This window comes from Epinephelus lanceolatus, chromosome 18, assembly GCF_041903045.1.
Source record: "Epinephelus lanceolatus isolate andai-2023 chromosome 18, ASM4190304v1, whole genome shotgun sequence".
Classification (NCBI taxonomy): Eukaryota; Metazoa; Chordata; class Actinopteri; order Perciformes; family Serranidae; genus Epinephelus; species Epinephelus lanceolatus.
Genome location: NC_135751.1, coordinates 34,330,090 through 34,357,408, shown reverse-complemented (window position 1 = coordinate 34,357,408; position 27,319 = coordinate 34,330,090). Strand labels below are relative to the sequence as shown.

The 27,319-nt window shown below is 43.2% G+C and overlaps 1 protein-coding gene across 1 annotated transcript in view; it reads left to right on the top strand.

Moving 5' to 3' along the window:
- Positions 1-1,712: 1,712 nt before the first annotated feature.
- prr36b (proline rich 36b) overlaps positions 1,713-27,319 on the top strand; it is a 39,920-nt gene continuing 14,313 nt past the window's right edge. Inside the window, exons 1-3 of the mRNA XM_033644558.2 lie at positions 1,713-1,935; positions 18,671-19,400; positions 20,401-20,479. Coding sequence (XP_033500449.2) covers positions 18,773-19,400; positions 20,401-20,479 — 707 coding nt within the window. The 5' untranslated portion in view covers positions 1,713-1,935; positions 18,671-18,772. The remainder of the gene's footprint in view (positions 1,936-18,670; positions 19,401-20,400; positions 20,480-27,319) is intronic.

Below are 27,319 nucleotides of genomic sequence, written 5' to 3'. Positions count from 1 at the left end.
AACATATTTCTCTGAATGTTGAGCTATTCCATTACATTATTTATCAAGTGTCAAGTTATTTTGCTTCTTTTTCTGTACAACCACAAATTAATTAATTAACACTGACTGTTACGTCTGCAACTGACACACAGAGAACCAGATCCCACTTTAGCTGTAGGACCCTGCTTTTGCATCCTCATTCATTTTGTCTTCTTCTTTTAAACAGCTCAAAATGATTACTGGTAGAAGAAATGCACTTTAAAATTTGGAATAATATTTACTCATCCAATGAACTGCTGAGACTGAGACTTAATGTTGATCACAATAACTGCATCTTTTGTGACACTGAAATTGAAACCACCAGTCATCTGTTTTTCCACTGTATAGCCTATACACTGAGGCATTCTGGGTAGGATTTACAGGACTGGTTGTCAACCAGAAACCAACTACTTGCTCCTCTCACAAAAGAAAATATTTGAGGACTCTGAGAGTAACCATCCATTTTATTTATTTCATTGTACTTTATGTTATGTTGTGTTAGGATTTTAATATAATTCCTTACCTAATGTGCCTTATATGTGGACATGTGCTCTCTGTGGTTATGGTTTCTATGCCTATGCCTGAATAATTTTGAATAATAGAAAGAGATAACTGGATTCATACACAGATACTGGTCATTTCAAACACTGACTTATCATTAGATCCATTGTTTTTTTTAATTTTAAGAGCAATCCCTGATGGAGCAATGGATAAGAACAATACTTACTTGCTGCATATTCTTACTCTATCTTAGCTGAAGCTAGCTAGCTGCCTCCCACCCACCCTGAAAGTGTAGTCAATGGAAGTAATAACTCCATGTAAAGATAGATCGGTTTTTGAGTCTATGGGCTCCTGTAATTACCAATGTGATAAGGTGCTGGACTGATTTTATTGTGAATTTGCCCAAAACTGATATCGACTGGGCACCTGGTGGTTTAGTGGGGGCTTGGTGGGTAGCTCTCCCGTTTTCATGTTTAGACTAGGCACTTTAAAAAAAAAACAACAAAAAAAACAAAAAACGAAATGCATCATACAAATTAAATAAAAGTAAACGATAAAGGTTATAAAAATGTTTTTTAAATGTAAATAAATAAATGAAATAAAAAATAAGGCAAAAGACAAAAAATAATCAAATAAAATAATAAAAAACAACAAATATTGACTTATTTTAATGTTTATTTTATTTTATTTCATTTTATTTTATTTTATTTTATCTTAACTTATTTTATTTTGTTTTGCTTTGTTTTGTTTTATTTTATTTTAATTTAAGGTTGTTGTTTTTTTTAGTTAAAACTGTGTTTATAAATGTTTTTTTCTTTCTGTTTCCTGGCGTAGTAGCAGTGTATAATTCAAATTTGAATAAACATTTAAAATAAATAAATAAATAAAACAAGATTATCGGTATTTTATATGTAAACCTTTCGTTATTCCGACATTTCCTGTAGCACCTGAAGGCAGCAGCCCTCTCCTCTCCTCTCCTCCGCCTGTCCATCCATCCGTTCACCGGTTTACTATCGTTCGTGTGTGTGTGTGTGTGTGTGTGTGTGTGTGTGTAACAGTGTGTAACAGTGTGTGTTTAGCAGAGAGTGTCTGTGTGTGTGTGTGTGTGTGTGTGTGTGTGTGTGTGTGTGTGTGTGTAACAGAGAGTGTGTGTGTGAGCGGACTGGAGCGTCATTCTCCTCCTTTCTTCTTTCAGTGAACGCGCATCACTTGTGAGGAGAAACGGCGCTCGAGACCCAGAAGTTTCTTGTCTGTCGGCTCGGCTCGTTTCGCGCAGCTCCGGTGATTTTCCTCCCGGTTTTTCATTCTTATCCTCATTTTTTCCCTCTGACTCCAGGAGCCAGTCGGGGTTGTGCGGTACTGCTAACACTGGGCGTAGCTGGAGAGGATCTTGCTAGCTCGCCGCTGCACCGACTGGTAAGGGCGAGATTGTTTTAGCTGTTAGCTAGCATGCTAACTACTGTCAAGCTAATTAACGTCTATCGGAACCGAACCTTTAAAATGAACGTTAGGTCTGTTGGCCGTTACAACCGTTGGAGTCATAACGTGTACTTAGCGTGTTATTACTTGTGTTTCCACATTTTTATTACCAAACAGTGTATCTGAATAAAGGCGGCTCTTTGTGTGAATGAATATTTGTGTTAAATTCGCAGTTAAAAACGTTTAAAATGTTGTGTTTCGGTGTCAGTTGGTGTTTCAGTCGATGAGCCGCTGTGTTTCAGATTCCTGTTGAAAGGGGCAGATGGGGCGGTGGCAGGCTGCATGGTCGCTGGAAGTGCTCAACAGATCTGTTAGGCAAACCTAAACCACATATATTGTTTTAATTTTTCCTCTTTTCCATTATCATGAATGCTTCTTTGTGTATGTGACCATTTTGTCTGCCTTTTCCCTCCCTAAACTTTTTGTTCTCCTCTCCCCTCCTTCTCCATCCTCCATCGCGGATGCCCATTGTTCTGTGATGGGCCAAGTGGTGCGAGTGCTGAGAAATGTTTCAGTCGCCTCTGGGGGAGAAGCCGGCAAATTTAGCGCTAATAATTTAGCAGATGCCCACTCAGTTTTCACGTCAACCAAACCGGATAACTTAGGGGCATTTGTGGCGTGTGAAAAGCAACAATTTCCCCAGACCTCGGAGGGAGTGTGTGAAGCTGAAACATCCTCTGAGATGGTTGTGCACGGACTCAAGCTGGCATGTAATCAGAGGTGATTAATGTCACCCCCAAAAGTGATCGGCTATTGTGGTGTGAGAGTTAAGACTGCAGGGCCCCGTAGCTGCTCCTTCACTGACTCTTTTCGGTGTGAGTGAGTGCAACAAGACAGATTACACTCCCTTTTGTAGAACAATGGGGAGGAGAGAACACTGCCAGCTCCCAAAGCCTGGCCAAAAGCATTTAATAAACTGCAAGCATGCAAGCATTGAAAATCTTTATCCTCAGCCCACAACTCTATTCTCCTCCCCTGATGTGCTGCAGACAGCGACATAAATTGTCTCAAGCTTTGTGGCCACTGTGGGCATGGATCGGTCAGTAATGTGTGGCGATCAACCATGAGGTATTGATGTCATCCTCAGTAAATGGCATCCTGGGGCGACTAATATGAACACTTTTAAGGCTCTGCCACGCAGGGCTTGGAGACACTCCAGGGCTCTTAAGTCAGAGGTGGGCTAAGCCATCAACTAGTCCACCTCCCCTGGTGCATGGATGAGAGAATGGCTGACTCACAGTGTTGGTGGATGAGGCAGGGAAATGGAGGACAGACAGGCGGCCTAATGCAATCATATGAAAATTAAATTTAGCTGCCATTATAAACCACACTCTGTTTTTATGAAGTTATTTAACATGATCTTAAAAAGATTATTGGAGGATGTAGATGGAGGATGTGGATTAGTGCCTGGGGCGCTTTGTGTGCGGGAAGAAAACAGAAACTATACTGTTTAATAAATAACGCAGATTATTGTATAATTGCAAAAGCAAAACACACACACATACGCACGTACACACATATATATTTAAAAAAAATTGAGCACAATTTTCTTGCCATTATCGAGTAGACCATTGTTACATCTTTCTCAATCCTAGTTAGTTTATTTATTTTAATTGGGTGCATTACTTTGTCTCTTGCAGCAGATCTGTGCTCTGTTGGATGAGACACAAAGGTGTGAGTGTCTACAGTGTTAGCTACCCATAGCAATAAGAATAAGAGTGCGTAACCAGTGTCTGAAACAATTCACAGAGCTGGAATGATAAATTGATTAGTTGTTAAAGTAATATCCAACTTGTTTAATGATCAATATATCGGTTTGAGTAATTTTTTAAAGAAAAAAAGTCAAAATGCTCTGATTCCAGCTTCATAAATGTGAATATTTTCTTGTTTCCTCTATGACGTCAAACTGAATCTCTTTGTGTTGTGGACAAAACAAGACACTTGAGGACGCCATCTTGACATTTTTCCACATTTTATAGACCAAATAACTAGTTGATTAATTGAGAAAATGATCGGCAGATTACTCGGCAGTAAAAAAAAAAAAAAAAAAATCATGAGCTGAAGCCTGATCCTCCATACGCAGAGGGAGCAGACATTTGAAAATATGGCTGCTTATTATGAAATGTCTATTGAATTAATTAATGAGCGGCTTGACAACCTATTAAATAGTTGTTATTTTGATAATGATTAATAATCGGTTAATTAGTAAATGTAAATCAAAGTGAAATATTTGCTGTGGGTCTGCTTACAGGTTCACAAATGCAAAAATATGTTTTCTTTTAATTTTAATGTGTATATTTCCAAGGTGGTACTTCAGCTGTGTTAAGCCATTGGTTTGGGCATTATTTGTTAACATTTTCAAATAATTTATTGATTCAGCTAGAGATGAAACAATTAGCCAATTAACCAGCTTATCAATCAAAAGAGAAATGATCAGCAACAATTTAATAATTGTTTAAGTTAGGGATGTTCTGATACCAATACCAGTATCTGAAATGTCTCAAATACTGCCTCAAATGTTGTATTCGATGCAGGGGAGTACGTGAGTCTGGGCACATACTCCATACCACGTAATTTATTGATGAACTTTTAAGTAATTTCACCCCTTTATAAAATGGCAGTTTTCACAGAAATCAATTCTTCATTGCTCTGAAACAGTAACATATTCGAAGAGTTGCGCTGTGCAGCCACTGGCAACTTTCGGAACATCTCTAGTTTCAGTAATTTCTTATTTCCAGAAAATGCCAAACATCCACTGGTTCCAGCCTATAAAGTATTTACTGCTTTTCTTTGTTGTTTGATAGTAACCTGACTATCTTTGCAATTTGAATTTGCCACCTTGGATTCTGGAAAGTTATTATGGGAATTTTTCACAATTTTCTGACATTTTATAGACAAAATGATAAATGAAGTAAATGAGAAAATGGTCTGCAGATGAATAGATAATTAAAATGTGTTTTAATTGGCCCCTAAACTCACTTAATTGATAATGATAATGACACCTGTTAGTTGCATTTCTAACAACAACATGAGACTGAGAGCCACTTAACAACCCAGAGAAAAATCTTAGTGCACCATTGACGTGCCTCTTCTGTTGAGATTATTCTTTGCAAAACATAATGAAAAATGGTCACAGAAAATTTTCACATTGGATGTCTTTCATGAGCTTGTATTTTAGGACAATTTAAATTCTAATAACCTATTTTGCCCCCAGCTGGCCTCCTGACCTGTGCCTCCATCCTGAGAGGGTTGTCGCATTAATAGACCAATGTGTCGGCTTGCCCTTAGCCTAAGGGCTGGTGTTTGGTGGGTGTGTGACTCAAATTGAACCCCCCCAGCTCTGAACTTCTCAATTGTGACAAGGGCAAGCCTGTGCCTCTAGTCATCAGGTTTTTTTCAGACTGAACCCGTGACCCTTGCACTTTTTTTTTGCATCTTTAAAAATGACCACCATCACCTCCAGCCCTGCTTTATCCATGGCAACAACAGCACAATAGTTTCTTGTTTCGAGATTATCAAAACACCAACAGACACTGTGTTTCCCTCTGTGTTTTCGGGGTGATTGCGGCTCGAGGAAACTGCCATGGGCTCTGCAGTGAATTTGTGCTGTGAAGATAAAGTGGAGATAAACGCTGCTGTCGTCTGTGCTCCCAGTCATGATAGCAGCCTTGGTTGTCACAGTTGTCAGGGCATGCAGTTGGCAACTGCCGGTGCGGTTTTGAGGCTGTATTTGCCAGCAGCTGCAGTAATTTGCTGTGTTTGGACGCTCTGAATTCCTCTGGTGGGAGGATGGATAATAGACGTGGTTCACAGCCTTGTTGCTAGGCTTCAAGACCAAATTTTTCATGGCCCAATGTGTGAGTGGCGCCTGGTTGCTTGGTGTGATTCAGCATTGGACATGTTAAAAATGGGGCCAAAACGGTGGTTGCTCTGTCAGTCACTACGCTGCTCTGCTACCTGTGGCTGTGGCAGATATTTGTGTCAGTGGGTCCCTCTTTACATCGACATTGCTGTATGTGTGCTTCTCTGGCTGAGTGCCTGATGTGGTCAAGGTTATGTCAGAGGCTACCCAGCCTGCCCTCAACATCGCCACCACGTGTGGAATGATAGGCATTTGTGCCAGGCACTGGTGCTGACAGAATGATTTACTCCCTTTACCATAGGCAGCTGTAGGGGCCCATTTATTTCTCTGTCATATCAGTTTCTCCTGGTGACACTTAAATCTGGCTATGCCCTGTCTCAGTGTATTAGTTAACTGCTGTAAAGTTACATCATCAACTCTGTGAAGTGCTTAACATATGTTTATGGGTGTTGTGGATGTGGTAAAAACAGTGTATGGCAGTAGGATGGCAGATGTTGTGGTATTTCGAGTCCATTTGTGTGGTGGATGTTTTGTTCTTAGAAAGCTGTAGTTAGCAGGCACTGATCTGGTCAACCGTCCAACCTGTCCGCCATCCTGCGAGGGATCAGATTCCATCTGGAACGTGCCTTGTTCCACTTCAAACAGGAGGACATAATCCTCTTATGGACACGGTCGTTCCACTTGTACTTTGCATGCGTGTATCCGTGTCCCTGGGCGAAACCTCCAGAGAACGCCAAAGCCTCTCGGGCATGTTTCTGCCATCCTGTCCAGATGCCTCGGTTCTGCCCTCTTCCTCCATCTCTATATCTGCTCTATCTGGTGTCATTGATCCAAGCCACCAGCTGGTCCTGGGCTGGCCTGATCTCATTTACCCCCAAAGAGGAGCTTGTTTGTGGGCAGACGGCCCATTATGGAGATGATCCAGCAGCTCTTCAAGTTACAAATTAGCCTTAGTTTCTCTGTTGCCTCTCAGTTGGGTCCTCAGTCTCCTCGCGTTCCTGTTTCTTTCTTGCCCACACTCCCTCTGTCCCTTTTTACCCCCCACCACCAATCCCTCCTTTTATTGTCCTCTCTTAAAACCCTTGTCACTGCTATCCCTCGTATCTCCCAGGGGAGAGAGCTAACAGCATCAGAGGAACCTAATGCACTTCCTCTGTCTGTCTCCATCTCTTTCTCCGGCCTTCCCATCTGTGGAGCTGCTAGCGTGGCTCCCCATTTCTCCTGTGTGATCAATATCCACACAGTCGAGCTCTGTGCTGCCCTGCTGGTCGTCCCTGCAGGCGGTGGAGCTCAGCCAGGCTGTAGTAGGGCCCTCACCGTTGTTTGTAGTCGGGCTCTGTCTCTGCCCCTTTTTGTTTTAGGGCTGACGGACCCTCTAGCCCTGCCTCCCCACAGTATTGTCTAGTTTCTGGGACATACTGAGGCCTCTGTTACTGCTGCGTATCCCTCCCTCGTTCTTTCTCATCTTTCTTGGGCTTCCCTCTGTCCCTCTCTCTCAATTTCCCCGTAGCTGTGTCTGTGTACTGTTTTAGGACAGTCGAGGCCGACTGTACAAGATTAGCATCTCTCTTTGTCCAGGGTTAACAAGCTCTGTCATGTGTTAATCTGCCCGTCCCCAGGGGGCCGAGTTTCTCCAAGCCTGAACGCACCACGGGAAGGACAGGGTTCGAGTGTTTGTATGTGTGTTTTGTGTGCATCAGCTTGTTTGGTGTTCGTAGGAAGGAGGGGGGTGGTGTGAACATACACAATGTACAGCCCTAAACTGTGACGACAACGGTATTCTCTGCCATTTGTGGCAGTTATACTCGCCTTGATGCTGATTTGCTGTATTGTTTTATTACAGTGAGATGTTTTTTTATAGTCCTGTAATCCTTTAAACGCAGTTAAGTTTTCACTTGAGGACAGTTTGAAATCTTAGTGCGACTCTCCACAGAGTCCTCAGGATTAGTGCCACCCTTTCCGGTCACATGTTTCTGTGATCCAGGTGTCTGTCGCACAATCTGCTGCTCTATCTCACACACGCTAGCAGCAGCCAAGTAAACAAGGAGACAAAAAAAACTTGTTCCTTCCTCCCAGCAGGGCCTTTGTTCTGGCTCAGTTGGTCTTATTGAGCATCGCAGCAGCTCTTTGACTCACTGGAAATCAATTGATGGGAACGACTGTGCTGTACGCCTTTAAGGAGCTCACTTGACCAATCAGCAGGGGAGGAGACTGGTGTGTTTGTTTGTTGTGGCTCTGCCGCTGTGTGCAAGAGGTAGGTCTGGTTAACTAATGGCATCAGACACATTTGTCCTCACAGCTTTACTTTGTTGTCTATATCCATAAGTAGCTGTTCATCCACATGTTTTTATGTGTATTTTGAATTAGCACATAAAGAAAAAATGCTGTCCAGCTACTGGGGTTCAGATGATAGAAGATCTTAGTTGATAAAAATATTGATCTGAGTTGCCTTCAATTATCACCGCATGGTGACAGCAATCAATAAGCAGCAGTGAGCACTTTTGCTCCTGGCTTTGCCTTTAAGGCTACATACAGGTTGCCCTACCTTATTGGTGAAGGTTGATGGGGACCTAAAGAGAAGACTTGCAGACGGTAGTTGAAAGAAGGTTCCCCGCGCATCATCCAACACCATGCAGCCAAATCAGGTGCCTCTCAGGACTTGCAGACACTACTTGGGGCTGACAAAAGTACCTTCCCTCCTCTATTTGTCTTGTGGGAAAAAAATAATAATCTGTGTGATGTCAGAATCAGGACTATGTATTACAGTTAATAGACTCCTAAATAGACGTTAGATGAGAACAAGGTAGTAAAACAAAAGGCTGTTTAATAAAGATGCAAATACAACATTATATATCATAAATCACTGTCAAGAAACTATACATGATTTTAAGTAGGGTTTGTGCATTAAAAATGAACACCATTAAAAACACAATAGCCTATTTCAATGTAACTGCAACTAAAAATACAGGTAAAATAATGTATTTCTTTACCCTAAAACATGCAGAAAAAAGTGCAGAGATTAACAATAATGTACCATGACGTTACAGAAAAGTTAGGACAAAACAAAACTTGCATCAATAACAGCGTTGTGAAGTCATTTGGTTGCATAATTTGCCTGATTTTTTTTCTTACACACAGCTTTTCACAACATTTTGATGGAAGCCTAGCCTTTGTCTGTCTCTCCCCCTCTGTTTTGCTTCCTCCCTTTCTCCCTCTTCCCTGCCTGCTCAGCCCTCCCACAGTCTTGGGGAACGCCATGCAGAGCAGCGTGCTTTGTTTGGAGTTTATTTGTGTGCAGGACAGAGGCGGTTTCCTGACCTCAGGTCGGGGGTATTTGGGGAATGTGTGAGTTGTGATTAGTATCAAGTTGATGGAGGCAGTGGCAGCACTCGTCACCTGACTCCCCCACCTATAGTTTCTATTTGTCCATCCCTGTGCACATCCTCATCAGGGATGTGTTTGGTAATAATCAGCCTCTTGTCTCATGGATGCGTTTGGTGTCCTCCGGAGATCTGCAGCAAGCTGTAGTGATGTGTGCTGAAGCTGAGAACGAGGTGGTGACATGCACAGAAACCATCCCACTAAGTGTCATGAGATGGAGAGTCAGCGGTTGCGGATGGTGGGTAGAAGTGGCTTTGAAAGGTTTTGCTGTGATCCTGGACCGCTGTTACGTAACTCCTTGACAAAGATGAGTCCTAAAGCGAGAGTTTATTTTATAGGCAGGATGGGATTATCTGATAGTTTACAGTCTAATATAAATGGGTTCATTGACTGTGGAGGTAACTCTTTATTTCTTGTGCTCTACCTGTACAAACAGTGTTAGCCTGTGACTGATGAGAGCTGTTGCAGCTGTTAGTCTGTTACTAGTGTTCTGCCAAGATTTGGCTGAGAGTAAATGAAAGATTCAGTGGCTGGGCATCTTTGCTTAGGATTTTTACTTTGATTCAGTTCAAGTTAAGATGGATCTCTCTCCATGTCACTCCCCTGCAGCACTCATCTTCTTTTCGTTACCATTTTTCCGTTATCTATCAATAATTTTCTTAAATTAATTGATCAGTGGCAGATCTACTGGCACAACTTCTGTTCGAAACAAGCATCCATTTTGTTATCCTCTTTTTCTACTTCATGGCAAACCAGTTTAAGGTGCATACATCACCAACACTACTGGAGTGTGGAATAAGAGATTATATTGTGTAACTGGAGCATGCACAGTCACCATGCTTGCTATGCGTACAGTTTATGCGGTTGCAAAAAATGGACTGCACGCGGACATCCACATGGGGTTTGCTTGGACCTTTGCTGGCATGGTGGGATGACACCATTTACGTCACACTAGGGCTGCGCAATTGGTCAAATATTAATCAAGATCACGATTTTGGCTTCCCACAATAAAATGAACATGATCGACTACGATATTGACATTTAAAATGTGTGCTGTGCTCATAGAAAACTCTTTCCTGAATGTTGATGCAGAGATTAGTGAATTAGCAGAATGTAGCACAGCATGGAAGTCAAAGCACTGCTCTGTTTATTTAAATGTGAAAGTGCAGTAAAATGTTTTGTCCCTAAAACAGTGAATAGTGGTGATAAATAATCGTGATCTCAATATTGATCAGAATAATCCAGATTATCATTTTGGCCACCATCATGCAGCCCTACATCACACAAACCAAAGAGGACCCCTGCAGACATGCCGACACAGAAAGAATAAAGCAGGCTTAAGTCGCCCTAAATGGTAAGAAGTGTTGACTGAGACTACTGTTGTGATTTGGAGTAGGTTGAATGGACAATCTCAGGCCCCATGCCAGTGTGTGGCGTCTTGATTCTGACATTCTCCCCCTTGCAAAAAGGAGGAGTGATACACACACTCACATTCCACCTTATTTGGTAACTTTTGGCCACAGTCACAAGTAAAACAGCGTCAAATCAGAGGCCACTTGCATCAGCCTGCTTGCCTATGTGCAGCAGCACTGTAAGCAAAAGAGCAGTAAATTATTGAAGCAGAGCTGCTTACGGTAGACCTAAATCCTGCAGAGTTGAGCTCCTCGAAGAGACTAGTTTGGAGCTGGTAGCAAGAAAGGAAGAAGTAAAAGGGTAAACTGATGTCCAGCATATGGATATGTATGATATTAATGAGCGACATTTTGACGAATTTTTAAAAGAAACTGAATATCAAGACATGTTTTGTGTTCATTGTCCTCCAAATAAAGACTTCATGAATTTCTTACAAACTATTATTGATGTGAAGAGCATCTCAAAAATCAGTGCTCACAGTTTCTTACATCAACATTTGTGATTTGAGGAGATGTGCTTTGTAAATGCCACCGTGGCTGTGTCAGAGGAAATAGGATGGTTTATTAGCAGTGTCAAAGAGCGAGCACAGCACTTCAGTATCTTCTGTTTGCTGCTTGTTGAGATAAAAGCATGTCAATTACAGGGTCAGAGGCCACTGACTGCTCGTTAAAAATGCCTTCAAAAACCAGACCCGACCCACTGACATCCTCCCCCTCACCGCTGATGTCTTTCCTTCAACCCTCTATCCTCTTATGGAGGCAGTAGTTACGCCTTGAAGGATGTTATCAAGCTTGCACGAGTTTGTGTCGGCGTTAGCGGCGTGTTACATCGGCCACAAAAGCTCACTTTCTTTTTGCATCTTCTCTACCGTCTCCGCCACCCCACCCCCACCACCGCTGCCTCCTTCCCCCACAATCCCTCTCTTTGACTACTATTTAGAGTAGGCCCCGGGGATAGAAGAAGGCTCACAGAATACATGTGTGTGTGTACACAGTTGTGTACTGTGAAGCAGAGCCGACTTTCTACCACAGCGATTCATGCACAGATACATGCTGGGATGGTTGGTTGGCTAAAGAGAGTGAATGAGCAGGGGACTGTGATTTTGGCCTTTGTGTGGAGAAGACGAAGAGTCCCGTGTTTCTCAGCGACAGTGGATGTGATTAGACATGAACACACACCGCAGCCAGAGAGCAGATTTGACATTAACTTAACATTTAGCTTACTAACCCTGCAGCTTCCTAATTTGAATGTGCGTAATGAATCACAGCTACCCTTAGCACTACTTTCTTTTTCCAGATTCAGAAATGTATTTTTCAGTGGGTCTTTGAATGTAACCTTCAGCTGTATTTTAAACAGGCATGTATAGTGCATGTACACGCCCCCCTCCCTCCTCCCATGCACACAGTAGTAGATTGTACTTGAAGCAGAAAGGGGGTCAAAGTACTAGTTTACTGTTAAAATATGCTGATGACCTGATTATTCAAGAAGAGTTTATGTCTAGACAGTCAGAAAAGCTTAGATCCCTCAGCGGAGCTGGATGCCTTCCAGATATTGACAGTATAGGCCCGAACACAGTTATGTGTCAGGGGTACACACACGAGTGTGAGCACACACACGTTTTGTTTGTGTTCCAGTGTGGGTATTAGGAAGGGATGATGCCTAGGAGGATGATCTCACCTTGCAGAGCTGGCTCGCCCATCATTAGCTTAGTGCTTGAGGCCTAGTGCAATAATAATGACAACAACAGAAATAAAACAGACAATGTTTGCCTAAAAGCAAATTTTACACAATGTCATACAAAATCTTTTTAAAAATAATGATGTACAAACAAGGAAGGGGCTGTGTATGAGATAAAATTAAAACTTCATGTATTAAAACATGTAAAGTACAGTTATACTTAAACAATATCCACTGTTATATACTGTGTCTACTTACAGTGTGCACAAATGCAAATGTAATAACAAGATAGATAGACTTGTGCACAAAAGCTGGTACACTGAAGCTAGTTGATAAAAGTGCATTTTAAGACATTAGAGAAGAGCTAGTTGATGATCAGACCAAGCATGTGACTCATTCATCATAATACAAAGAATGTAAACAGTGTGTTTTTTGTGGAGGGTGAGGATGGGCTAAAAGCAGCCCTTCACTGGTCTTTTCTGATCCTCTGCTTCGACCAGTACTGCTTTTGGTGTGGGTTTCCTTTGTTCTCGGTTTCTGTAGCTCATCATTGAGGCTTGCAGGGAATTTGGAGTGGGATGCTGCTTGGAAGCTGCAACCACATGATTTAGACACATTGTGAAGGCCAACAAACACATTTTTGCAAAGTCAACTACATTCAGAAATTTACAGTCAAAAATCTGCCAAATCCAGAGGATACCAGCGCGAGACTCCCACTTCACTTTTAGTTCTGTCTCCAGCTATTGTTGTTAGCTGAATACCAAGAACAACAACCACAGCCTGTTGAAGTAGTTCTTCTCCTACAGATCCTTTGTGTGTCGCTCAGGCCACAGGAGGTCGGGACAGCTGACCGGCTGTCCGGTTAATAATATCTTCAACAGCGATTCTCTTCAGATTAAGCCATTTTATGTTCTAAGTGTTTCACATGGTGCACTGTTCCTAAATGTTTTGAAATGGACCCAGTGTAGCTGACATAGCCATCTGTCTGGAATCAGCTGCTGGAAATGTGCTCTAACTGACAAGCCATTATGTTTCAGGTCATTGAATACATTCTGTCTCTTATGGGTTTAAAATGCCAGCTTGTGTGTTACAGCCCAGGTTGTAGCCTTGGTGGGACCGAAGATGCTGTTAGAGAGCAGCCAGTCTGGGTTTTCTTTGGTTCTTGGAGGAATGCCTAATAATAATATAAGTGTTAAGACAGTTGGAATATGATTCAACTTTATTCACATCTTATTAGTAGACTACAGGTAAAACAGAGACTTTTGAAAATGCTGCTGACCTCGTTTAAGTTGGAAAACTCGTTACAGTCTGGAGGGTGAGAAACTTTTGGAAACAGTGACGCAGGCACTTACACCTCTGGTGGTCCAAGCAAAGAAATCTCTAGTCCTACTTTTCACCATCTTTGTAGTATTTTCTGTAACAAAGCCACCAACCATAGAGTGGACTATCTGCTTCCTGTTTACATCCTGCATGTGCATGCTCAGTGTACATGAATGGTATTACAATATGGGTTTGCAGGTATGCTCGTTCTGAAATGATGCCAAAATACTCATGTGGACGGAGGTTGTATTAGTTTTAAAAACAAAAACATATTAGTGTGGATGTGGGCTGAATCGATACCCCAGTCCATATTATAATTGGAGAGAGAACTTAAGCAATGTAACCCCAGTGAAATATTGTGTAATGCAATGTATGGTAATGTTATCTCACCGTAACCCATTTGAGCAACGAAAATCCACCATCAGCAGCAGCTCTGGTAGAAGTGCCAGTGAACCAGCAACGCATTTAATCCCCAGTTCCTGTAGAGAAGCTGCTTAGTCGTAAATGGAGAAAGCTAGAGTTGTGCCACAAAGTGCCCCAGTCCTAATATGTGTTGTATGAATGTGAAGCAGGAGGTTGTAGAAAGAAGGATTTCTTAGCAAAACCGCTCATTGATAAATAGAATTAAACGATTACTGAGACATTTAACTTGCACATTTAGATGTTTGTAACCAGCTGTTTGAAGACATGGTTGAACTTTACCTCATTTCCTTACATTACCATCTAAGCAAACATTTTACAGCTTCTGCATAGGCTCTCACCAGATGTGTTCCCTTGTAACAAAAGCTCACTCAGTCCGTTTGAAAGGCAATAACTCTCCACAATCTAATTAGGTTTAATGAAAACCCGTAATAGCCTTAATGGGTTCGATGTTTCAGTTGGGAGTGCTGCAGTAATTAGGGCTGAAATTCAAGATAATATAAAGCTGTCGCAGCACATTGACGAAACAATTACATGTCAGTCCAAAGTCTTACAAATGGAAAAATACGCACTTAGAAATGAGTTCAGATTTCCGCATGGTGGTCACAGTCACTGAAGTCTGAACGTTTAGTAGGGAATTGGTGAGGAGGATGCTGTAAGAAAGATAGAATCATCAGAAATTTAATTACAGTGGGGTGTAAAGAGGCGAGAGCCAGGGTGGGATAACTGTCATCTCTGTTTATTTGGCTGCTGACATAGTGAAAGTGTCGTGATGTGTCTTAAATCCCTCCGTACCTCCAGTTTCTGTGGAGAGTAGATAAAAAGTCTGTTTCTGAAGTGTGTTCCTGCCCTAGTTGCTAACCTGTTTATGCTTCCCGCTGACTGATGGTCCTAATGACGTAAGGCCAGGCGAGTGAGCAATAGAGCCAGAGAGAGAAGTGCAATATCACAGCTGTCTGGAGACTTGCTGGAGAAAGAGAAATGTTCCTCTGGCTGTGGCCGTGCAATCAGGATTTATCACTCTCTCTCATACACACACACACACACACACCAGCAGTGTAGGGTAGCAGTGAAATGCACAGCCAGGCCAGATGCTTTAGTTTACTGTGGGAAGAGCAGAACACTAAAGTCTGACATAGAGAGGAGGGATTGGTGATTGGACACAGTCTTATTTCCTGGTTCACTGCTTGGTCGAATTAGGTCACAGTGTTGATAGATATGCCACGTCTTAGTCAAACTTTGTTTCCCACAGGTCTGAAATATACTTGTGGTTATGATGTAGTTAGCCCCAGTGCTGGATACTGTCAGACATTGGTTAGTCCTAGTCCTTAAAATATTTTCTTTTGTAATGTTATGTTTCCATGCCTTCTACATACATCGTCAGCTGGTGAGGATGCTGACTTTGTGCCTGGGACACAAAATCATTTCACTCGATATCATGAATGTAACCATCAAGTGCATATGAGACCCCTTTTACAGGGCTCTTATAATTTTAAAATGAGTCAGCTAAAAAAAACCAGTGACGGCATTTTTGGAGCTAACATTAGCTTAATCAACATCAGCAGCAGTTGACGTTTCAGCCAAGAGGCAACTTCCAGGGTTGAAAAGTGAAGCCAACGCAGAAGTGCCAAAACTCCCAATTCATTTAATGGCTACTTGAGGCTGACTCCAAGAGTGAGTCAGTCCCCACAGACTCCCATGTTAAAGTGCCCAACTTTATTTAATAATTGACAACAGCCTTGATAGCAGCGTCTATAGGGCTAGCCATTGTTGTTATCACTCTTCATTGGTTATCACTGCTTGACAACGACATTAGTCCCATCGGTTGTTTTTTATTTCAACTGAGAAACAGCTGTTTCATGTCAAGATGCAAGATGAATCAGAACCTCAAACTCTGTGGAGTGGGTGGATTCAAAGATCTGGATCCTTGCAATTAGCCACCTCAAAGTTAAGTCAAATATGAGTGCAGGTTAGAAATAAAAGACAGTCTGAACCACAGGTTCTGAAACAAAAATGAAAACAGTCTGGGATTTAAATGTCTTTATTCCCCCTCACTCACTCCCACCAGTGTCCACCCTCTCTCCTAAAAGCTGCGACTGGTTGTAGTTAGTCACATAATTAAGCCAGCTGTCCACATTTTGGAGCCTCACTGGCATTTAAAAACCCCTGTGACAGAAGGGTGTGGCATGACTTGTTCTTCGCTACTACCCGTCGTCTCCCTCTCAGCCTCTTCGGTTGTTTTGGGTGGCGGCCTGTTGCACTAGCTGTGTGTGTCTGTTCTTATGTGTTGTTTGGGATACATGGATATTTTTTTCTCAGTTTCTCCCCCTCTGGCCCTGCTCAGCTGCTCCGGCCATCTGTGCAAAGGCAAACAGAGAACAGAGGGATGGAAGGAGAGCCGTAGTGGTGGGGGAGGAAAGAAATCGAGGAGGGGAAAATGTTTGAGAGAAAAGGAGGATCATTGGAGAATGAAAGAAGGCCTTTTTTGACATGTGAGATTTAGTTTAGAAGATGAGTAAAGGATGACGGAAGAGGGAAAGAAAGACGAGGAAGAGTGTGCGGGAATTGTTTCCAGGAAGCTCGCGGCAAAAAGATGATGTCTGTCCTCTAGAAATAGGACAGTGAGTGTGTGCACGTTTAGGTCAGTGGAAACTGGGATGACTAGTGTTGTCTGGATTTTAGAGTCGGACCAGCAAATATCAGCCAATAGTGAGCTCATTTTACATCTTGTTTTTCCCCTGTCTCTTTTCTCCCTCCGTCCCACCTTCTCTGACTGTTCCCATGCTCCACAGGCCAAGCCTCTTCCTCTGGGCCGGCCTCTGTGTTGCCTCAGAGTTTGTCTCACCACTTAGCCTCCTGCGCAGCCGGCTCCTCGCTCTGTTGGTAAACTTTGACAAGCCAGTTTCCTGCTGCTACTCCCCCCCTCACTTCCCTCACTGCTTCTCTCAGACTTGTAAAAACCTTTCCGTTTCCTCTCATCCTTCCATTTGCAAGTAGCTGAGGAAACCAAATAAGAGACAGTTGTTTAATATTGATGCAGACAATGTATGACAGCTCGTATTACAGATGGTTGCCCTTCATCAGGCCTCGTATGCTTCACGTCCCACTTCTTGTCCTCAGTTGCTCATGTCGCTGACTGCTCCGTTTGCAGCCCATGAGTCAAACTCTCTGCCTATCTTTGGGTTTATTGTACATGCCTTGACCCACTTAGCAAATACACTCCAGCCTTTTTCCCACCTCAGCCTACTTTTCTTTTTATAACCATTTTAACCTAATAGTGTGAAGCAGGCTGTCTTAGCTTTTCTCATGCATGTGCAGATTCCAAACATGCGTGTCTTAACATTACTGCAGGTGGCATATACGTGTGTGTGTGTGTGTCCAGTTTGTGTGCTAAGCTTTTTGCGCTCCCTTAAGTGTACTATCCTGTAAAACTAGTCTTCCACACTAGTGACTCTGATGCCATTTTGTACCAGGGAAAAAAAGAAGCCAACCCGTAGCAGCCACCCCGGCCAAGTGTGTCACTGAGCTTTTTAGTGGCACAGAGGGGACCATTTGCCTCTGCATTGCAGTTGGCATGAACTTAATTAAGGCTATTTGTAGAATGTGTTGTTTTTGCAGTAGGAGACATATTCTCCTCTGCTCCTCCTCCTGTGGTCCCTGAGACAGAAAACATAACATGAAATGTGTTGATCTAATTGCTTCCCTCCGAGCACGACTTATGAAGCTGTGATTTGTTTTTGTATGACCGCCTTTTTTGTGCTGTGTCTTTCTCTGTGTATTGCATTGTCCTAGCTAGGCTTCAGTCCTCTCCTGGATGATGCAACAGTTCAATCGATAAATTATAATGGCATGTCCTGTTCCATTTATGTCCTGCAGTTACTTTGCCTGTTAACTAGGGTTGGGTACCTTTCACTTTTGAACTGATACGGTACCATTTATTGTACCTGTAATCCGATACTTGTACCCAGTGACCCCTTTTTTCTTTGCTTTCTACTACTTGTGTGCTCCTCTAGCAGTGACACAAGCCTATAGCTAAAATAATTCGGAAAACAAAATAGACAAGATGTCGAAAATATTGCTGCAGATCAATAGTTTTAGTTGCTAGGAAGCTGACGGATGAGCCGTGGAGCGCTGTGGCTGGCTTCCCAGCTTTGGGGGGCTTCTGTTTCCTGGCTGAATTTGACCCCTGCAGCTCTGCAGAGCTTCCTTGTTCATAGCCGGCTTAGGGGCGCTTTGCAGCACTTCCATCTCTTATCTAAATCCGTGCTTTCACCCAGATGTGCTCTCAGGTACCAAAATTTGGCACAGATGGATTTAATGAGAATCAGTACTCTGTTGTACTTCTGTAATTTGGTCGGTACTTTTAGAAGTACGAAGTTCGGTACCCAACCGTACTTTTAGCACTTGGACACTTGTATAAAAATATTTCTGTGTGTGTGTGATGCTGAAGCTGTAAGGAGATACAATCCATCTCTTTATCTGATTCCTGGAGCTGACAACATTCCTGGTGCTCTGTGTACTGATAGTAGAGACAACACACTGCTTTTCATGTCTGGTCTTGCTGTTGACTGTGTTGTACTGTATTCTGTCTCTTCATAGACCAGACCGTGCTGTCTCAGAAAGCCTGTAGACCTGTGGCCATCCTGTGAGATCTAAGTCAGCCCTGCCCTGCAGAGACGGACCACTACCACTCAAGGGGAGATGAAGCCGGATGGGGTTGCCACGGCGGCGCTGGAGCCAATGGAAACATTGGAATCCAACCCAGTAAATGAGGCAGCACCAGCCGCAGGACAGGAGCCCAACGAGGCAGCCAGTCCGGCGGAGGAGGAGATGCCACAGCAACCTGCAGGAGAAACAGGCCAGGAGGAACCCCAGCCAGACCAGGCCAAGGAAACCCCAGCTGATAAGCCCAGCAACAAGACTTCAGGAGACTCCAAAGCCAAGGCTGCCAACAAGACCACAACCAAGACGAAACCTGGCGCCACCAGCGCAACCAAGACCACATCTGGGTCACGGCCCAACGGATCCCAGAACCGCCTGTCGAATGGCGTGTCTAAGCCCCAGACCAATGGAGTGGCTAAGAAGACAGGACCTGCTGCGGCCAAAAAGACCACCCCTACCCCAGCTCCCTCCAAAAAACCAACAGCTCCGGCCGCAGCCCCAGCCTCCAAGAGCAAAGTGGGTGAGAAGAAAGCCACAGGGCCTGCCCCTGCCACCAATGGCGCAAAGTCGATGACCGGAACGACAGCAGCCAAAAAGACACCATCCACAACAACTGCTAATGGTGTCAAAACCAGCACCACTGCAGCTGCTGCTAAAAAGCCCCCAGGTTGGTGAAAATGTCATCACAAAACATAAAGTTGCAAAGTGTGATTCAGAATGTAGGCTATGAGGGAAAAAACACATACACAGGAAGTGTAGCGTGAAATGTTTTCTCAGCTCTGCTCTAATGAGGAGTGTTGACTGTAATGTGATGACACGCGGATACATGCACATAGGATGGATTGAGCACACATATTACACATGCCACAGTGACTGCTGGTAATCTAGAAATGCATTTGCCCCAGATCCTTATGACATGACCTATATCTGTGATATATGTTACTATATATACTGTCATATACAATACTGCTCTGATGGTTCTGATGTTTCTTTACTTTTTCCTCTCCTCTCCTCTCCTCTCCTTCCTTGTTTCCTCCCCTCTCTTCTTTACTCTTACCTTGCCTCCTCTCCTCTCCTTCCTTGTTTCCTCTTCTCTCTTCTCCCTTGTTTCCTCTTCTGTCTTCTTCTATCCTACCTTGCCTCCTCTCCTCTTCACTCCTCCCTTGTTTCCTCTTCTCTCTTCTCTCCTCCCTTGTTTCCGCTCATCTCCTCTTCTCTCCTACCTTGCCTCCTCTCCACTCCTCCCTTGTTTCCTCTCCTCTCCTCTCTCCTCCCTTGTTTCCTCTCCTCTCCTCTTCTCTCCTACCTTGCCTCCTCTCCACTCCTCCCTTGTTTCTTCTTCTGTCTTCTCTTCTCCATTGTTTCCTCTCTTCTACCTTGCCTCCTCTTATCTACACTCCTCCCTTGTTTCCTCTCCTCTCTTCTCTCCTCCCTTGTTTCCTCTCCTCTTCTCTCCTACCTTTCTTCCTCCTTTGTCTCCTCTCCTCTCCTCCCTTGTTTTCCTCTGCTCCTCCTCTCTCCTCCCTCATCTCGTCTTGTCTCATCTCGTCTCCTTTCCTCTCCTCTCCTCTCTCCATTTTTCTTTCTTCTTCTCTACCCCCTTGTTTCCTCTCCTCTTCTCTACTCCCTTGTTTCCTCTCCTCTCTTACTCCTCTTCACTTCACCAGTTTCCAAGACTGCGTCTGCAACTCCCACCAAGCCTAGCTCTACTGCCTCACCCAAGCCTCCTGTTTCCAAGACAACCAGGTAGGTGTGACATTTGTGTAGAATCGAAGCGTCACTTTGCTGGAGTGTGTGTCTGCATACACGCACACGTCTGAAAGAGATTTTCTGTGTGTCTTTAGACAGCACAGGCAGCCGTCTATAATTGGTCCTCTTCTCAGACATCCTTCAGGCTAAAATTTTATGAGCAGGCTCCTTTTGTTAAAAGCCTTTCCAGTGATTTGCTTGCACATAAGCAAATTTGCTCCATGAGAGAAATCTGAATAAGTTGCCGAATAGATAAGAATTGCGGAGACTAAATTCAGCATTATAAATCTGCTCAGTGCCAAGAAGAGAAGCCGTTGGTTCAAAAGGCTTCACTTGGCTGCAGGTTCAAAGGAGACCCTGTTAAAGAAAAAACACCCTGGAGGAATGAGGGACAATGATTCCCCACATAGAGGCTTGGAAGGGCCGGGTATAAGTAGGCCAGCAACCAGCCAATGTCAGAACAAGCCTTAGAGGAATGCCTTGCAGGGATTCACCAGAGCAAGCATTATACAGCAGCATTATTAATAAACCAAGTTTTGGGGAGGAGTGGGGTTCGGAGCAGGGAGGAGGGGGGGGCAGTTGGAAGAATAAATTGAGAACAAGAGAAAGCTCCTAATGTTTCTTTAGAGTGAGCGTTTGCGTGCGTTTTTGTACAGAAGCGTGTGTTGCGAGTGTTTGTGTTCATTCAGGTCAGCATGTGTTCCTCACCTGAGTCACACTGTGTGCATGGTGTTGGGTCCGGAGGTGACTTGGCGACAGACCAGGAGACGAGACTGAAGGAGTCCTTTGTCTGAGATAGTGATGATCGTGATCAGATAGAGCCTGTGGGAGTCTGTTCTTTTTTTTTTTTTTTTTTACAGCCGCTCATCCCGCTGCCTTCACTTCTTGTTTGTTTGTTTCTTAGAGCAATGGCGTCTTTTTTCCTCACTATTAAGCCACCATGGTGTGCGGTATGATGTGTTATGTCACCATGTCGGTACGTCTGTGAAGACACATTGTTTAGTCTGAAACTCTTGCGTCAAACAGATTTAACCACTTGTAGAAAACCTATTATAACATATAGAAACCAGAAAACAACCACACACTGCAAGCAAGATGCTTAAAGGGATAGTTTAGTTTTCAACCATCTTTGTTTCACAACAGTGTGGGTAGTATGTGTAAATGAACTGTGGTGAACTTCCTTTATCTTACCAGCGCCCAGATCTCCCTTCTCATCTCTTAGCTCAATCTGCTGGATGATTTAAGCTGGCTCTGGGGCTGTTGCTCAAATTACAGATTGTACTTCCACTTATTCGTATGCCCTTCCTGTCACCACAGACACAAAGAGTCTCTTTCTCTCAAACTCAGGCTAAACTCTGATTAAACCGTAAAACATGCAGTGCTGATAAAAGATAACCAAGATTCTGTTACTTTATTGCCTGTTTCTCACCCTAAATGTTTTCTGAAACATATTTTTGTGCACTGTATAGTTGTAATATGAAAGTTTGTGAACAGGAATATGGCACCATACTCTTTGCTGCATGAAAATGGAGGCTGATTTAACTGTGATTAAACTAAATCTAAGTAGTGCTGTTCAAATATGAACCAAGATTCTGTGACTGTGTTGCCAATTTCTCTCCTGAAATATTTTCAGAAACATATTTTAGCGTATTTTTTAACTTTAATACAAGATTGTCTGTCACTAGCAGACCGTTATATTGTCAGAATAGCCAAGCTTGCATTATGTCACCCAGTAGCGGGAGCATTTATAGGTCCGATGTGGTGCAGTGCATTTTTCTACCTCTTGAGCAAAAGCAAATGCTACTGCCCTTTTTTTTTGTTTCCTCTGGTCCTGTAGCACCTATTTCAAAAGTATCTATATTTCTACTGCATAGACAGCGTGTTTTGGTAGCATGTTGAACAACCAACATATGTACATAACACAGCTCCGACTGCACAGGGAGCAGCTCCGGTCTCCTTCTTATCTGTCTGTGGCACGGTAGCCTTCAGGTTTGATGGGATATGACTCATGACGAGTAACCTATTAGATAGTGCTGTGGGTGGGACATTAAGCAAAGCTACAGAGCGGGAGATGGCAGAGAGAGGGGCTGCATCAGAGCCAAAGAACTGCATTTTTAATACATTTATTATATCAGCTCAAAGTGGTTATGACGGTGATAACCTCATCACTGGGTAGTATCACTTGATAATGCTGGTAATGCTGTTGTTGTCACAGCTGTATTTGACATTTTCGGAAATACTCTAATTACTCTAGTTACCTGTTTTTAGGGAAAAAAAAATATATCTGCTGAAATTTTGTCAAATATGATAATTGATGTTGGCTTCAGAAATCCAATAGAGCAGATGACAGCTCTGATCGAGGTGCGGAATACGTACATAACACAAAAGATGCGATCACAAGTACAATTAATTTCTCTTCTCTATTTAGTCAGTGCCAACAGACTCACATGACCTACACCTACACGCTAAATTGCCAGGCACTTCCTTCCACCTGACAGCAAGGTGTTTCACATGAAAATCCCTGAGGTCACCACACACACACACACACACACACACACCACGTGCTTTGGGTAGCAGTTGGATTGCTGAGATTACGCTCAGATTAAAGCTTGATGTGCAAACATCTAATTAAAAAGTATTACACAAGGGCATGTTGGTAATCACCACTGTGGTACAGAATGCTCATTGTGTGACCTTTGTGAACTTTCAGGGTGGTTTTGTTCAAAACTACTGACACACTAAATGTTCACCCAGTTCTCTGTGGATTGAGTAATTATTAATCTATCATAACATTTACATTTCACACTCCTCAACACCTTTGTGTGAAATGAGTCTCTCACAATATTTTTTCATGGCCTATAGACACAGGCATGAAGTGGTGAATGGAATGAAAGATGTGACTAAAGTTGCAAAAATACGCGTGATCTCTTTCACACCTGTGCTCTACCTTTGGATATGTTTCATACAGCAGGGCTTTAGGGAGATGAACCTTGTGTAGGACCCTGAACTGGATGAGTCTAAAGCCCCGTTTCCACCAAACACTTTCAGTATGGTACCTTTGGAACTAAAAGTAACCCTTCAGACATGGTACCTAGACCCTAGCGTTTCCACTGCAAACAGCACTCTTAAATGTTGGTTGTTGTCACTCACTGCTCCGTCCAGCACTCACTGTATTTCCTCCTTTATCAGTCTGCACCTTGTTTATCGTCCACAGAACGAGGCTGCACGCCGACATTGTCAGAACAAAGTAAAACAGGCTACAGTGAGAGTCTCTCTCCATGGGATATTTAAAAATGTTGGGTTTGTGCATTTAGTCCTTCTCAGGCAAGCTCAGGGGTTTAGTGTTGCTGCAACCCACAGCAACAACGCTCTGTGATGCTTTTTTTTTCTCTGAATGAGGATTAGAATATATGCAGTTCACATAAGCCAGTCGAAATTAATACATATAATCCTCCATGCACATATAAAAATCCACTTATTACTATAAGTGTATGTCATATAAAAACTGCATTAATGGTCAAAGTTAATGTTAGTTAATATACCAACTTAAGAGTTGGTGGCAGTCGGCGTGGTGAGTTATTTTCTCAGACAGCAAAACATCTTTTCATTTTATAATTACAGTTTACTAATAAATCTCTCCACAGTATGAACAGTGGTTACATGAGCCTCAAAACCAGCCACAATTCAGCCCTGAGCAGAGTGACCGTCCTCTACTGACCAATCAGACTGCAGTGTTCACAGCTCCACCTTTTAGTACCAGATCTGTGTGCTAGGTACCCCAACAGAGGGGGGACCAAACATGGGGACGGTACAGAACGGTTCTATTGGTACCATCCACAACTTTTCACAGTGGAAATGGAAGAAAAGTGACCACACAGTACTGTACCGTACTGCTTGGTGGAAACGGGGCTTAAGTCCAGCATTTGATGAGCTTGTATGGTTCCTATCAATCGCCCCTTTTCACTCCTCATCAGCAAAGTCAATACCCAGCTTGTGCTCCCACGCAGCCATTGTTTTACTCATAGAACAGTCATCAAGTGACATGCCGGGCTTTTAAATAACAAGACTAATGAGAGACTGAGCTGAAATCTAGCCGAGGCTAATGTTGGAATCAGGTTAATATTGGATTAATAGTGTGTATTTAAGTGCGCTTTAGATGCAGTATTTTCTGCTGTTAGTGTATGAGCGAGCAAAGTGTGTACACACAGTAGATGTGTAGCCCAAAGAAGGATTTATCTGCAGTAGACCTACATATGAATCCCCATGAGAGAGGTATAACCATTACTGATGATGGGCTCTTCTGACAGCACCACGTACCCTTGTAGGCAAAGTGTGTGTGCGTGTGACTGTGCACGTCAGCATTTGTATGTATGATGTGCTTCGACAGGGCCATAAATTTCTGCTTTAATTAGATTTTGCCCTTTTCTAACCTCACTCAATCCTTAACTCAGACCTGCTATCAGCAGAGTGGTGGAGAGAGACGGACACATTAATTGCTACATCAGACACACCCTGCCTCTGCTGTCACGCACACACACCGGCAGTGGTTCTCTCAACTTACTCAGTGTTACTCTCCAGGCTCAATTGATTTAATTCAATCTGCAGCAGGTTCCAGTTATCAGATAAATAAGAGTGCAGAGCAAATGCAGGTTCACTAAGTGACATCAGTCTGATTTAAGGCCACTCAAGTGTTTGATCCTCCTGCTCAGCTGGAGGTTTTAGCAAAATTAAATTAGGTTCTTTAGCTGTTGATGCGGATGACTCTTAATTACGGCGCAATCCTTGTCTGGTTATTTTTGTGACACAGTAAACCTTTTAAAACTTTTGACTCATTTGAAAGCTCATGTAAATAAAAAAAAGTTTTAGTTATCCACGTTTAGTTGTAAGAAAGGTAGCCTTTCTGTATAGATGAGTCCAAACGTCACAGCATTTCAGTAGCTAAGAAACGAACGTGAGCTTGCCAACCCCTCACAATGAGCCAAGAAGCCCGTCGTTTGTAGTTTTACCCTTAAACAACTTCCTCTTCCACTCCGTAAATTCACCAGCAAACCGCCTGATTTACAGGCCGTCCACACCTGGGAGCTGACTGCAGCACACCAACTGGATTATGGGCGTAACTGCGGTGTTCGTGGAGCTTTGTTGTCTAGTGGTCTATTAATTGCAAAAGGCCCCACATGGTTTTGTTGGACAAATTTTAAGTCCCAAACTGAGAAATGTATATAATTTTATATGTATTTTTTTGTAAATATTAGCAGGTGTTATTTATTTTTTACAAAAAAGTTGATTTTTTTTTCACATCCCTGTTTCAATGACTGAATATTCTTCAGAATTAAAAGTTTATTACTCTTTGAAAGGCTGCACTTGCATTATTATGTTATTATGTTATTATATTATCATATCAATGACATAAAATGGTCTTAATAAAATCCTTTATTGTCCAACATAGGTAGTTACCGTGACACGCATAATTGTTTATGCATCATATGTTATGATTGATGTGTGTATAAAAACTGAGTCAAGATTTTGGTGTGTGTCTGTGTTGAATGTGAGTGTACGTGCATGTGTGTGTGCGTACACCTGCTGTTTGAAGCTGATTGCCCGCAGCACGCCGCTTGTGGCAGTGTGAGTCTGATTAGTGTGGAAATGGAGAAAGTAGAAATCATTATGGGCTGTTTGAACATCATGTGTATGTATGCTAACAGCTTATGTTACAGCTTGTGTGCATGAATATTAACCAATTTCTGTCTTTCTCGGGCTGAAGAGTGATTTGTGTCCAGTTTATGACTGATCTTATAGGTGTTGTCATGTATATATGTATACAGTATGAAGGCATCCTTGGTAGGAGCAGCGTGTAATTAGGATGTGGAGCATGTGTTCATTTGCTGGTGTATTACTCAATGTGATGTGGAGGTAAAGGGGGAAGGGAGGCATACATGCTGGCTTGCTGAACACGTGGTACGTGCGCACGTGCCGCTGAGCTGCTTTCTCCTGCCTGCCCTGCTGTCTGCGGATGCAGTAGAGTGAAGAGAAACAAAAATGGTGGCAGTTCAGTATGGAGGCTACATGGCTGAATAAGTCATGTGTCCCTGCTGAGCTCCCATCACTGCTGCCAAAGATACATACAGAGTGTGAAGGCTATGCATGCAGAGAGTGCGAGCTGTGTGCATGAATGTGTGTGTTTGTGTGTGTGTGTGTGTGTGTGTGGAGGCAGAGGTGGAAGAAAGAAGCCGAGGACCAGAGGGTATCTCTGTGTGAAGCAGAGGGGAATTTTACCCTATAGTAGACTAGAGGACAGAGGAAGGGTATTCAGTCCATATTATACAAACCCAGAGGAGGAAGTGGGACGAGCTCACTGACAGGCGATCAGGTGGTTTTCCATTTTTGCCGTCTCTTTCCTGCCATCCTCTCAGCCACCCATGTTCCCACATTAGTCATGCTGTTTTCCTCATTGATGGTCCCTCAGGGATGATAAATTTTTATTGCAGTGAGTGAATTGAATGCAACCCTCCTCATGATCTAACAAATTACCGCTGATGTAATGGTCCGGCACTGGTGTGTGTGTGTGTGTGTGGCAAGCAGCCGTCAGGGTCCGTACCCCAGACACCGTTCTACTGTCCAGCATGAAACAGACGACATGTTGTGCAGCCTGTAAATCCTCCATCCTGCCATGGGTGTGGCAGATGACTCTGTGTTGCAGTCTTCTGCTGCCATGATGGTATAGAGGCGCAGCCGCAGAGCCAATTACCAGATGGATTTAGTGGGAATGAGTCGGAGAGAGGGAAGGAAAGACGGGCAGAAGGAGGCGTGCATGTTTGAGTGTGAGACAAAGGTTTGAGT